The sequence below is a fragment of the Colletotrichum orchidophilum genome, assembly GCF_001831195.1.
Source record: "Colletotrichum orchidophilum strain IMI 309357 chromosome Unknown Scaffold_52.1, whole genome shotgun sequence".
In the NCBI taxonomy this organism is placed as follows: domain Eukaryota; kingdom Fungi; phylum Ascomycota; class Sordariomycetes; order Glomerellales; family Glomerellaceae; genus Colletotrichum; species Colletotrichum orchidophilum.
The window spans coordinates 214,101-227,565 of record NW_019173008.1 but is presented as its reverse complement, the minus strand read 5'-3'; the positions used below and the strand labels follow the sequence as shown (position 1 = coordinate 227,565).

Sequence of the window (13,465 nt, the reverse complement as noted above, 5' to 3'; positions counted from 1 at the left end):
GTGTCTCGCTCAGCCTTGAAAACTGCTCACGGCCATTGGTTCAGTCAGAGTGTCTTTTCTACCAGTTTGATACCCTCCTTCTCCAGCGCGTTGCGGATTGGGTCGCAGATTTCTGAGGTGTATGGTGCCAATACACCCGGATCATTCAGAGCAGGCTCGCCATTGAGCAGTAGCTGGGTAGCAATGCCGCAGGTCACACCTACGGTTCTAGCCATGGCAGAACTGCCATTCGGTTCTCCGAAAAGCTCCAGCGTTGATGTGATTATCTCCTGTTCACACAGGACATCAGCAAAGTAGTCCCAACTCATATGAAGTGTTTGATGCATGGTGTCCACACTCACTTGTTTACCAGCTTCCCAATCAACGACGAATTTGTGCTGGAGCATGACCAGATCCCTCTCACCGGACTGGTAGCTCATGAGGCCTTCGAGCTCCACACAAAGCGTGTCCAGGAGGTTCCCACGGAAGGTTGCCGGTTTATCGGAGAACAGACCGATCCATCGTAGACCGGCAATGATTCTCTCTCTCTCGGCGATGTTCGAGAAGTCGCACAGCTGATCAATACGCGCGATCAAATCCCTTTGATGCATCAGCAACCATGGAAGGAACCTACTAGGGGCTTCTTTTGCTCGGCTGACTTACTCTTCATCAGCCCCGGCAGCACCGACTGCCCGTCCAAAAACCTCGCGCAATATCAACACATCACCGTTCTTCTCCAGCCATTCCCGTGGCTGCGTATCCAACAAGCCTAGTTTCATCAAAGTCGCCACAAAGGCCGGGTTTCCTTCATACCGCAAGGACCCACGAACGACCGTCTCGGCTTCCGGTATGTTGTAAAACTCTCGAAACGGGACCGAGTCGCGGTTTGGATACGCTACAAAAGAGTATCCGTCCATCACGTGGTACGGCTTGGCTTGCCCCATGAGCTCTTCGCGGGGAATATCAATTACTTGGCCATCCTGAAGGAAAGACGCCGAATTGAGCTGCGAAAGGAGGGCACCTCGGGGTGACCAGGAGAATTTGAAGCGAAGGGGGTTATCGGAGCACTCTGGGGCTGGGACGCCGCCGCAGTAGGAATGGAACTCCTTGATCTGCCATAATTTTCCCTACATCAGTCTTACATACACTAGCGAGGGGGTAGTCTTTCGGCTGCTTGTACCTTTCCTCCTTTGCTGTGGACTTCATCAATGATGCGAATAGCGTAGAGGTGATCAATACCTAAGGGTTTGTATGAGCTCAAAGTTCTTAACAGCCGGAGGTAATGTGTGTGTCCTACCAGGGTCGAGGCCAACTTCATTCAACACCGTAATCCCGGCAGCCTTTACCTCGGACTCTAGTTCCCTCATTGCCGGAGACACGTAGCTGGTGGTCACGACATGGGTTATGCCTCGTATACCAGCTTTGATGACAGTCGGGTGATGTATGAACGGGACGAGGGAAATGACCAGGTCATGAGATGCCACATGACCATCGAGTTCTGGAGACGCCACGTCCAGAGCAATAGCGCTGGCTCGAGGGTGGTTTAAAGCCAAAGCTTCGGCTGCCGAAAGGGTCCGGGAAGCTATTGCAAGAGTATCAGCCACCTGAGAATGACATGAAAAGAAGGTGAATGGAGAGACCGATTGTCAATTTATTCTTCTCGTTGCGAAGGAGATATTCGACACATGGCTTGGCAACCAGGCCGCTTCCCAGGATGAGAATATGCTTGTCAGGCATTTTGGGCGTTCAATTGCTAGTCCAGAGAACTTTAGAAGCGGCGAGGCAACGGGAGACTGGCTATTCGCGAAAATATCCAATTGCAAGAATAAGACGGAGATGATCTTTTCACCGAATATTCGTAAATCTTATGAGCTTGACCCCTCGGTCACCTTGACAGGTACCCCCGCTTGCTGCCAGACTACCATGCAAGAATTGAGTCATACGGCGAGAGAATTTTGACAAGGGCTTCCTCCTATGAAGAGCTAAAAAATCGTGCCGTTTATCTTGAAATGCGCACTGTGAGTGTTATTCATTGGAACTATCGGCTTCCAACAGGTTGATCTCGCAGCCGTTCTGATCGGCGGACCGGGTTGCCCACAGCTTTGTGACGTAGTTGTCACACTTCACGGCCGCAAAAGTACAAGACTTTGGATTAGGTAACCAGTTCGTTGTAAATCAAAACTCCGATATTGATCTTCCGATCGCTCACCAAACCAACTTGAACTTGGAAGGGTACCAAAAGCCAGCTTGGAGAGAAAAATATATTGAGCGCGAGCTGCCTTTCTAAAGTCTTCAGCATCTTAACCTCAGGATGGAGACTTGTGATCAGGAATCATATTGTACTGCTCAACACAGAAATTCCACATCTACTATCAACGCTTATCAATAGCCTATCATATCTCAATCCTTTTAGATGCCCTTTGCGACGCGCCATAGCCAACCATGTATTAGCAAACTCCAACCCATAAGTAGTAAGTATATCAGCGACTTGCAACATCTGTTTCGCAGGGTATACCCTCCCCAAGCTCATACGGCGAACCCGACCGAAGAAGCTTTTGGTCTTTGAATGTGTGTCTACCCTCTCCAAGCTCAACTGGTGGGGGTGACTGAGAAAGGGTCCCGCCTCCTGATGTGCCTTGCAGACAAGTCGAATGGCATTCGGCAGTCGGGGTGGCGTTCGGAAAGACAGCACTTCCTTCCTGACTAGTTCCCTGGTCGCTAGGATCTTTGTTTGCCCGGTATCTTCTCCTCGCCAGTAGGACTCCTACACAGACGGACAGGCCTATCCCCAAGATTGTCCCGACGACGATGCCGGCTATGACACCTGCACCGAGGCCTTCGGTGCCGGAAGCTGTTGTCGCAGGACCATGATCTGCTGTGTCTGAAGGACTGCTCGATGAGAAGGTCGAAAGTGCAGTCCAGAGTGTTGGAGTTGAAGTGGACACGGATGACCTCACTGATGGTTGTATAATATTGAAATTTCCAGATCGGGCTGAAACTTTTGTGGAGCCATTGAAATAAAGGCAAAGATGATAGAAAGAGTTGGGTTCGGGGTCGGTGTTGAAAAAGGCGTGATAGTCCACGGTCCAAACGAAAAAGCTCGACGAGATACCCTCTGTAAGATTAACGGTTAGCCTTCAATGCAATGTTAAGCAATCTGGTGAACATTGAAGCAAACTGACTTCCGAGTGAAATCGGTCGATCGAGTTTGTTTGTCCATAAAAGCAAGTCAAGCTTGTCGGCATCTGTCGTCCAGTTGAATATGGCATTTTGGCCTCCTTCGAATGTCGGAATATCAACACCGGGAGCAAACGCAGGATATATAAACTCAGTCTCATCAGCGAAGGTATTTCGTGCGAAATAAAGCACAAGAAGCAACAAAAAGATGTTCATTTTGCCGATAACCAACAGACTCTTGTAAGGGGATGGGACGGCGATTTCACCGTACCCGGTATTTATGGACCCAGGTCACTCATTCGCTCGCCCTCGATCTTCTGCGCCAGTCTCTTCAGAGGCATTGGACTGGGGGCGCCTCCCAGGGAAAAGTGCAGAACCTCACTCCCAAATCTTGAAAAACGCCTTGCTGCGATCCTGGTTTGCAGTTTGCAGGGTTCACATGTGCGACCTGGAATCTATCATCTGGCCTACCTCAGCGCCCGAAACCGATACATCCTCGCTTCATGAGCGGGTCACGACAGTTGGAGACACATTAGACAAACTATTGAGTGACCACACGCATGAATTTGTCATTGTACATCTGTATGTACACGATGTAGAGGCTTTTATATGAAGTAGTTGGTTGTGTCGACCATGATCATAAACCAAAACTAAAAGACGGTAGTGTCATGTTCACCCTCATCGTGGACATAATCTCTAATGGCACTGCTCGTCTTGAGAATATTACCTACCTTTGTAAATAAGGCCGACGGCTATGCGCCTCTTCGGCTACCGGCTGCCATTAGCTAGGTTGCAACCCGTCACTTCATTTCCAACTCGTCGATTAGCGGCGCATAATAAGGGCAACACTGGAAAGGACGGCGGGTGTCTCGCGTTCGACCTTGACCAGACCAGTATTTTGATCCCATGGAGGTGAAGAGTTACATGTAAGCATGTAGAAAAACATGGAAGTCCTCTACTTTGCACGCGTAGCCAAGCCTGAACGGGATAGATTCTGTGGATATTCTGCTATGACGATAGGCGAACTTTGGCCGAGGCCATTCAGACACGATTCAGTGATCAGCGACCAAGACGCACCTAGACTCGACGCTTCAGAAAGAGGTGTTCACACAAAAGAGTTCCCCCTTTTCTTAAGAGAAGTGAGGGAGGCATGGACTTTCGCTTAATCAAGTATATTCCGTGTATTATGAAGCCATCAGCGCACGCTGACAACTAGCAGTCTGTAATACGCTACTAATCGGCAGTCTTTTCGGTCGAGGTCGGGCCCCTCAGTCGCCTATTACTTGCGAAAGAAGGATCATTTGTTTGGGTAGTAAATTCTAGCTTGGATGCCAGCAAGTCAACACTATCGCGCAAGAGGTCAGTCACTCCAGAGCCCGTCTCACGTGAAAAGTTTGATCAACTCACTACATAATAATCGGGAAGAAGCACTCCAGTGCATAAGCAACTCGATCAAGGTATCTCGTGGCCGAGCTACTCTGCCACACGTTCAGGGAGTGCGTGACAACCCGTATCGCCGCCGCCACGGCCAGCGAAGCGACGCGGATCTCTGTGCTGCGCATCAGGTAGCGCATGAAGCTCGTTCGGAGTCCTGCCTCATTTGACGACTTTCTGACTTCGGCGAAGATGCGAAGGAGAAAGTAGGCGCTGACACACTCGCTGACTGCGATTAAACCAAAGTAGGCAATGTGTATTCTGATAATGATGCCTGACAGGCTGTTATCTTCCCTCAAGATGCATAGGAGACGGTAGTAAATGACCATGACTTTCACAGCAGTGACAAGAATGAGAGCCGACCAGAACACAGTGTGAAAGAATTTTCGTTTTTTCCCCCTTAGCAGCCTGTTGAGGATGATGAAGCTATAAAAGGGCATGCCCGCTTCTTGTATCTGTAGACTTACCGTCAGCAACAAATCCGTACGACACTTTGATTCTATGCAAAAGGGAAGAGGGCCAAAGTTTCCTACGAGCCAGAAGATATCGCCAATAGCTGACGCTGCTGCCCTCTTTGCGAGAGGGTATGGCTTATCGTAGTAAGCATAGAAGTAGAGTCCATTCGCGATAGCGCCGGCGGCGGATGAGATAATGGGCACGGCCGTGAGCTTGGAAAAGGACGTAATTCCAATGATTAACAGCCCCAGAAACACGTTGAACACGCAAATTATGCTAAGTACCGACCAAGCGTGTTCAAAATACGGAAGGCTGGGCGTCGCTTCGAAGGCATCGGAGGTGTTGTTGATGGTGTTGGGCACACCGCCAGAATTCGTCAACGGCAGCGACGACGAGCTCAACATGTTCACGGCCATCGTGTGTATGTTGAGCGATGCTATCCCTGGCCTGGATATGGGGAAAAGAGAGTGGGTACCTTTCACGCGTGCAGACTGTGTCATTGGCGTCTAGTCATTGAGAGCCTGGGGTTCGAGCATCTCGCACAGGCGAGAAATTGGGTGGTGTTGAGCATCGCCAAGGCCGACCGCGACGGGACGGTATGGCAGGCCAGCTCTTAAACGGGGGCACTGCCGCCCCGGACTTTGCATTTGTCTGCCAACTCTTGGGGGCTGCTAGCCGCGTGTGTGATGGGAGAGTTCAGCCCTTCTCTATTCTAGGCGTAGTATCGTGACTTAGGTTGTTATGTGAAGCGAACTTATCAGCGAACGGCATGGGATGATCCAGGTCGAGATACTAGATCGGGCTAGCGGACGAGTTGCATCTTGTTTGGAAATATTCTCCTAGAAAGCTTACCCCTCGGAAACTTTCCCCTCGGGACAGCGGCACAAGAGGAACAAGAGACGAACTTTGAGAGTCTTGACGGGGTCGGTTGATGCCACGTGCCACTTGCATCAAACCAGCTACTTACGATTCATGAAAGACTGTGATGCAGCTTAGCTTCTCGGGAGCCTTGTTAATTGGAGCGATTGATTTCGTCGGCAATCCGAGTCTAAATCCGCGGTTCCCTTTTCTCAAATACCCACCATCCTTGTCTTCCACATATAGAGCTCTCTTGCTGGCCACATAATCATTGGAGGTGCCAGAATGAAGCCTCAAAAGCCAACTGCCTATGTATTTAACTTGTCTGCACAGTATCATACTTTCTTGACTTTAAACTTGAACCGCTTAGCTGCCTAGAAAACGCCTTGGCCCGAAGCTGTGCGCGATTGAATTAGACCAAACCGTGCTTACCATAACACTTCATTTTGGGACACATGAGCTCACTGTGGAAGATGGCCAAGAATACGGCATCCGCATGATACGATTGAGAATGAAGGGGCTTTTGATGGCCTCTGGTTACGCGTTGCTGGATTCATGGTCAGCAGCGAGAGCCTCGCATTTTTTTCAGTGTACTCACTGTGCGCAACATTCCCAACGAGCTCGTACGTCTTTCTCAAAGTACTACATGTACCTAATTAGAGCTCATGGCACCTAGCTGAAGCTTGCACTTGTGTCCAGACCCAATGCGGTGCTGCGGTCAAATGCAGATAGGTAGCAGAGCCTCTCAATGACTTGCGACGACAGATACATCACGAGTTATACAGTTGCCACTTTAGGCTTTCAAGATCACATCATTGCCGTCGTCTCATCCGCAGGATCCTCATTCCCACACAAGATCGCTCTTGGACAACCCAAGAGCAGCAAAGACAGATCGAAAGCGAAAGAATTCTCGTTCCACAACCAACAGCCTGCCCCCCAACCCCCAAATAGGTTCACATCTGAGGCTTCTGCTTCTTTGTCGTCGATACCACCTATGCTGGTCTCTTGAGAGACAAGACCTTTTCATTGCGCAACACCTACTACTGCTGTTATCTTCTGCCTATATTCCTTCCATGAGGTACACAGAAAGAGAACTCGCCAAAATGCGTAGTCCTGCACAGTCAGTTTCAGCCTATTTGTGGCATTTTCAGAATGACTTCACAATGGTCACAAGCCTAAGTCGATTCAAGGCGAAATGACATGTTATAGCTCGGATCAGAGACCAAACGACGTCCCGATTTCTGCATAGCCGAATCGCCTTTTACAAGAGAGGCTAAATCAGGTCTTTATCAAGGTCTATGTGTAGCCATTCTACGCCACACAATTATCTTCATTTAAAAAAACCCCCTTCCTACTTTTTTTTTCGATCCCCAACGCCATCGCAATGCATTAGTTGACCAAGGATGATCCAGCCCGCTGTCCATAATCGACGTCCCAGATCTCTTTCGAGACAGGGCCGGCATCATGAACCCCCTTTTTCACCTTTCTTTGAACGTCTTCTTCCTCTTCTTGCTTTTATCTCCTTCTCCTAGCCCCTGGCAGTATACATGACGACGGAAGTCTAGCCATCGAAGTCGTCGTGGTCGTTCCCTTTCTCATTCCCTCCCCAAGCTACTCAAGAGCCCATCGAGTTTAGGTCACTTCGTCCAGCATTCAAACTCTCGCGACTTGAACAGATAGTCTCAGAGATGCCACGTTTGAAAAAAAAAAAAAAAAAGACAACAGGGTATAAAACCCACCCACCTCCATCAAAGAAAGCAAAAGAAACAAAACAACTCGTGACACGGATAAACAAAACTCAAGCAGACCCCAAAATCAAACTCTCCACCATGCCCCCAACAGAAGACGCCGTCTGCGCCCTGTCAACCTCGTTCGTGACCTTCCTCTTGAGCGCCTTAAAGCCCTGGAAGAGCTCGGCGCTGTCGGCCGCGTACTGCGCGTACAGCTCCACCAGCACCATCCCGACCTCGACGCAGACGCTCACGTACCGCGGGTCAATGATGTGGTCGCACGTCCACTTGAGCACCGGCTGCACCGTCCTCTCGTCGCGTCCCTCGAGCGCCTCCCGCACCGCGGACCGGTGCCGCAGCGCCAGCAGAAGCGTCAGCACCGCCAGCGGCGAGTGGTCTTTACCCCGCGGGTCCAGCGCCTGGTCCAGCGCGCTCGCGTATCGCCCGTGGCGGAGCGCCTTCTCCCACGCCTTTTCCTTGGCAACGCGGCCGGCGCGCGCGTCCTGCGCGACAATGACCTCGGCCTGGCCCTCGCCCAGGCTCTCGAGGCGGCGCATCGCCGAAGCCTTGCGCTTCTTGCTCTTGGCGGCCTTGTCGTGCTCGTCGAGGGTGCCGGCGAGGAGGGCGGCCATCTCGCGATCGCGCTCCTTTTGGCGGGTGGCCTCGGGGCCCGTGAGGCGCGTGCGGATGGAGAGGACGCCGGACTGCATGCCCACGACGAGGTGGCGGTCCGCGTGGTCGGCCGAGTCGGAGGCCGGGAGCACGCGGAGGGAGAGGATGGGCGAGGGGTACTTTGTCGAGGAGACGACATTCCAGCCGGTCGTCTCAAAGACCTTGACGTGGCCGTCGAGGCCTCCCGTGACGAGGCGGGTCCCATTGGAGGCGAGGCTGAGGGAGGTGACGGTCTTTTGGTGGTTGGCGATTTGGTGGATGGGACGGGCAGCCACGAGGTCCAGGACGGAGACGTTGGGGCCCGAGGAGGCGAGGAGGGTTGTGCCGGAAGAGAGCGGGAGGACGGACTCGACGGGGGCGGCGTGCTTGAAGGTCATGACGGCCGCGTTGGAGCCTATTCTCGGGTCCCAGATCTTGACGGTGGAGTCGTAGGAGCCTGAGACGATGACGTTGCCGGCGCCCGAGGGGGAGGAGGCGGGGAAGAACTCTGCGCAGCGGACGTAGTCGGAGTGGCCGACAAAGATATTGAGCGGGTCGTTGGCGGTGAGGTCCCAGAGGCGGACCGTCTTGTCGTCGGAGGCGGACAGCAGTGTCGTGGGCTGGGCGCCGGAGAAGCGCGTGGCCCAGACAGGCTGGCGGTGCTTCGTCCACGTCTTGAGGATGGAGCGCGAGTGGGTGTCGAACACCTGCATGCGCCCCGTGTCCTCTCCGGCGACGAGGACGCGGCCGTCGCGGCGCAGGGAGCCGGAGCGGGCGACGTCGGCGAAGCGGGTGATTGTCTTTTCGAGCTTGCGGGTGCGGGAGGAGTAGAGCTGGACGCGGGTGCCGGTGGTGACGGCGAAGAGACCATCGGAGGAAGTCGAAGAGATGTGGGTGATCGGATAGGACGTCGGCGAGGGGATCTGGAGCTGGTTCTTGAAGGACTTCCAGTATCGCTGCTCGGCCGTCACAGGGGACGGGCCCGAGGGCAGCTTCACCTGCGGGAGGGGTCCCACGGTAGCTGCCATTGTGATATTATTGTAGCAAATTCCCGGAGGCTGTTGCGGTTGTATAGTTGAGAGAGGTACAGAGGGTTATTGCGGGCGTGGGCGAGCTTGTTGTTGCGGTGAAGCGCAAAAGTTGATGGTATCGTCGTGAAGGACGCTGGTAGTAATTTTTTGGAGTTGAAAATGCCGATACGCAAAATAAAATAAAAAAAAAAGATTCTCAATTGAGAATTTCTTACCTGGCGGCTAGTCTTGGTTGGGCTTAGTGGATACCCCACGTTGGCGATAAGATAAGACGCGGGGCCCGGAACTTCAAGCTTTCGGAACTTCACCTAGGCACTCCAAGTCAGACCAGACTAAAGAGCTGTCAAGCTAGCTGGTGGGTAGCTGTTGGAAATAATTCTTGGGAGTGAGATCTGCCTCACCGAGATGTCTGACCGAAATGTAGAGTACATGATGTGATGCGACAGCTCAGATGCTAATGCCTGGAATGTCAACTCGCTGTTGCCATCTCAGTTCTACCTCCACACAAACGTCCATCTGGCAAAACTCATCCAATGTATCCGTAGAGTAGCTACCATTAGCTCAAGCATCGCCTGACTTCACTCCATCAAGTGTGACTTGAGTACTTCTAGCCATGATTCTAGCCCAATGCGATTGCAATGAGCCTGCCGTGGATTTCATGGGTCCCACACTTACAGGTTTCTGCTTCTTCTCGCCCCGGATACCCGTGACCAGACACACCCCGGTCAAGCAACCATCCCCATCCCGTCTCGATAGGTATGCTCAAAAATGCATTCATCATCGGCGCGCAATCCCATCCGTTCGCCGGGCGCCTGTTCCCTTCCTCTACCAGCCTCTCTATGATATCCTCGTAGCCAACATCAGACAAACACATAGGTAGGTACATACATCGGCAATTAATTCCCCCCCGATTTTCCGACTTCAACCTCAGAGGCTGCGTCAGCTTCAGAAAATTGAGGCTGGCTGGTAACCACTGCTGGCAAACCGTTTATCCACCATACATGTATCACAAAGAAACCTTCATCCCAAGATATTTCTCACCGCCCTGGGTAAAGAATTTGTCTCACCCTTGTAAGAAAGGCTCTCACATTAAACAAAAACAAGGTCACGTCTGCCTTGCTCTTCAGATCAATATCAGCAGCTCAGCCTAAGGCTCACACACCTTCACCTCACCTGGACACTTTTTTTTTCCCCTCATCAGATGGAGATCGTGTCACCCGTGAAAACAGAGTCCCGGGCGGGACTTAGTTGCACATAGTGACGCCCTTTCGTCTAATCTTTCAACTCCTCACAAGAGGCTGGCACGGCTGGGCATCAAAAACTTTAAAACCAGGTCTTTCCCCCCCCTAGCCCCTGCTAAATCCTCATAAAACTTTAAGCATGGGCGAACCCAATATTTCCTCCCGTGAAACCGCGCGTTTTCCCGAAAGAAAAGAACTTGGTCAAAACCAACGACATCGCAACGGGGAAGTCCGAAAGGCGACTATGAGAAACGGTCATAATAGGACCTTGAGACGGCAAGGATGAAATGAGGTTTGCGAAAACGGAGGATTATGACGTTTTAGCTACTTTCCCTAATTCCTCTGTGCAGGGCTGAGGACGTTTTGCGTTCTCATGAGAGTACGCAAAGTCGGCAGAGCTAGTGGAGCTCTTTGTCACAATTTCTTTGCAACCTAAGGTAGTATGGGAATGTGTTTTATTTATTTTTGAACCTTGTGAATCCTCATTGACCCGTAATAACCTTGTCTGACCTATGCGACACGCTGATAAAAGCATATTCATAACAACCTGTAGTCGTTTGAACTAGGGTATACCATCCTTTCTTTTTTCCTTCTCCGCCTTACTCGGCAGTACCGTAAATAGTCTCCATCAGAATACCTGCATGGTCGGTTAGCATACTGTCGCATTGTCAGATGTCTTTGCGATTGGAGGAACGTACCAGTGATTCTGTAAGGGTCGGCGTTTGAGGCGGGGCGACGATCCTCAAAGTAGCCATAGCCCTTTTGGGCACACTCTCTGGGGATACGGATGGAAGCGCCACGGTTGGCGACTCCGTAAGAGAACTGGTCGATGGAGCCCGTCTCGTGGCGGCCAGTAAGACGCTTCTCGTTGCCCTCGCCGTAGACGGCAATGTGCTCCTTGTGGCGACCCTCGAGCTTCTTGATGGCGGCCTCAATGTACTTCATGCCACCCTCAACACGCATCTCCTTGGAGGAGAAGTTGGAGTGGAGACCGGCACCGTTCCAGTCGCCAGGGATGGGCTTGGGCTCAACAGAGACCTTGGCGCCGAACTCCTCAGCAATGCGGGCCAGGAGGAAGCGAGCGAGCCAGAGGTGATCACCCATCTCAATGCCCGTGCAGGGACCGACTTGGAACTCCCACTGGGCGGGCATGACCTCGGCGTTGGTGCCGGAGATCTTGACGCCAGAGTACAAGCATGCCTTGTAGTGGGCGTCGACAATGTCGCGCTGGACGACCTTGCCGGCGCCAACACCGCAGTAGTAGGGTCCCTGGGGGGCAGGGAAGCCGTTAGCGGGCCAGCCGAAGGGGCGGTTGCTAAGGTCGAGCAGAGTGTACTCCTGCTCGAGACCGAACCAGGGCTCGTGGGCGGCGTGAGCCTCCATCAACTTGGCGCACTCATGTCTGTAGTTGTACTTGTTGGGGGTGCCGTCGGCGTTCCAGCACTCGGCAAGGACGAGGATGTTGGGAGATCCACGGAAAGGGTCGGGGAAGACAGCGACAGGCTTCAGGTAGACATCAGAGTTGTCGCCAGGGGCCTGGTTGGTGGAGGAACCGTCAAAGTTCCACATAGGAAGGTCCTCGGGGGTGTACTCCTTCTCCTTGAGGGTCTAGGGAGGCATATTTGTTAGCTTCGTGGTCATTTTGTCTGGCAAGATAATGTAAATGTGAATAGAGGCGTGCGCAAGCAAGCTGGTGGGCCATCTTGGCCTTTGAGGCTAACATCAAGCGCCACGCTCTGCCGTCAGGCTGACGATGCCAGGCGGAGCTACTCCAGTGGCCCCATTGGGAACCTTGGGCCTTGCGTGGAGCATAGCAACCGTCTCGGCCGGCGGCTGGCCAGACAGCTCACCAAAAACGCGCCGACGGCCAGAATGAGGGGCGGACGTTGCAGCAGCGACCTGCAAGACCTCCAATAGCCGAGCCGCGGCGATGAACCTTGCAGCTGAAGGCGAGGCAAAAGTCTTGGAGCCAGGCGGACGGTGGTGGGGTTCTTTGCAGGGTCGAGTCGTGATCGAAGCCTATCAGCCAGTCTGGGCCGTGGCCTCGAGAAATGAGACCCAGACCCGAACAGGTACGTACCACCCACCACCAGACACGCGCACTGGAGGGGCAGGTGGTGTGTGTTTTGACCCCCGCCAAGCCCCAGTGCATGTCGTCGCCGCCTTTCTTGCCGCTCGCTCGCCCGCAGCCTTTGCCTGCTATTTCCAGCCGGAACTCGGAGACGTCCCGAGGGGGATGAGTCCAGAGCACGGCGACCCGCTGCCCCAGCTTTCCTGTTGCTGCAACCGTCGACACAGACGTAGGAGAGGAGGCATGAACCAGCTCAAAATGTGTCGCATCGCAACAGGAAAGAGCTGAGCGAGTACCATCCCGCGGGGGAAACGCGGGCTAGGTAGAACGTCTGAAGCACCGCAACACGCCCGGGGAGAACACAGAAAAGCCAAAGGAAAAAGAAGAACAAGTTGGCAGATGAGAACATACCCTTGACTTGGAACGGGTCTCGCCATCGGCGTCGATCCAGATGTACTCGGCCATAATTGAGCCCTTCTGGTCAAGCTTCAGGTACTTGGCCAGCTATTCGACGAGTCAGCATGATTGCTTATTCGAGATGCGCAAAGCTGACGGCTGGAAGCAAGCTCCAGCTACGCCGGGCTCAGCATAGGGTGTGGGTGTGATCTCACAGAGTCGGGCCTGGAGGTGAAGGCAGCTTCTGTCGCCTGGAGGGAAAACGCATGTTAGCAAACGTGCTCCTTTCCTTCTTCGTGCGCGAATATCCATTCTCGTGACTCGAGGGGCAAAGAACGAGCGCTCTCTGGTCGCGATAGGGAGGATATGACGTGGTGGGGTATAGTATGGGACTTACCATTTTTGCGGTTGTGTGTGATGTGATTGAAACGGAAAAGGGAA

At 52.9% G+C, this 13,465-nt stretch overlaps 5 protein-coding genes across 5 annotated transcripts; all 5 read right to left on the bottom strand.

The window, feature by feature from the left end:
* Window positions 1–44: 44 nt before the first annotated feature.
* On the bottom strand, window positions 45–1,716 carry CORC01_06813 (saccharopine dehydrogenase; the record flags this gene model as incomplete). Its single annotated transcript, XM_022618452.1, has 6 exons — window positions 45–269; window positions 342–579; window positions 643–1,091; window positions 1,160–1,218; window positions 1,277–1,561; window positions 1,620–1,716. 6 exons carry the CDS (start codon window positions 1,714–1,716, stop codon window positions 45–47), a joined length of 1,353 nt encoding a protein of 450 aa, XP_022475102.1.
* Window positions 1,717–2,459: 743 nt separating this feature from the next.
* CORC01_06812 (uncharacterized protein) lies at window positions 2,460–3,372 on the bottom strand (the record flags this gene model as incomplete). The annotated part of the gene is made up of 2 exons (XM_022618451.1): window positions 2,460–3,094; window positions 3,162–3,372. 2 exons carry the CDS (start codon window positions 3,370–3,372, stop codon window positions 2,460–2,462), a joined length of 846 nt encoding a protein of 281 aa, XP_022475101.1.
* Window positions 3,373–4,389: 1,017 nt separating this feature from the next.
* On the bottom strand, window positions 4,390–5,462 carry CORC01_06811 (uncharacterized protein; the record flags this gene model as incomplete). Its single annotated transcript, XM_022618450.1, has 3 exons — window positions 4,390–4,501; window positions 4,564–5,045; window positions 5,124–5,462. The coding sequence occupies 3 exons, from the start codon at window positions 5,460–5,462 to the stop codon at window positions 4,390–4,392; spliced, it is 933 nt and encodes a 310-aa protein (XP_022475100.1).
* Window positions 5,463–7,702: 2,240 nt separating this feature from the next.
* CORC01_06810 (WD repeat domain-containing protein) lies at window positions 7,703–9,313 on the bottom strand (the record flags this gene model as incomplete). The annotated part of the gene is made up of 1 exon (XM_022618449.1): window positions 7,703–9,313. One exon carries the CDS (start codon window positions 9,311–9,313, stop codon window positions 7,703–7,705), a length of 1,611 nt encoding a protein of 536 aa, XP_022475099.1.
* Window positions 9,314–11,156: 1,843 nt separating this feature from the next.
* Window positions 11,157–13,424, bottom strand: CORC01_06809 (glutamine synthetase; the record flags this gene model as incomplete). The annotated part of the gene is made up of 5 exons (XM_022618448.1): window positions 11,157–11,194; window positions 11,256–12,165; window positions 13,040–13,132; window positions 13,205–13,275; window positions 13,418–13,424. 5 exons carry the CDS (start codon window positions 13,422–13,424, stop codon window positions 11,157–11,159), a joined length of 1,119 nt encoding a protein of 372 aa, XP_022475098.1.
* Window positions 13,425–13,465: the final 41 nt, after the last annotated feature.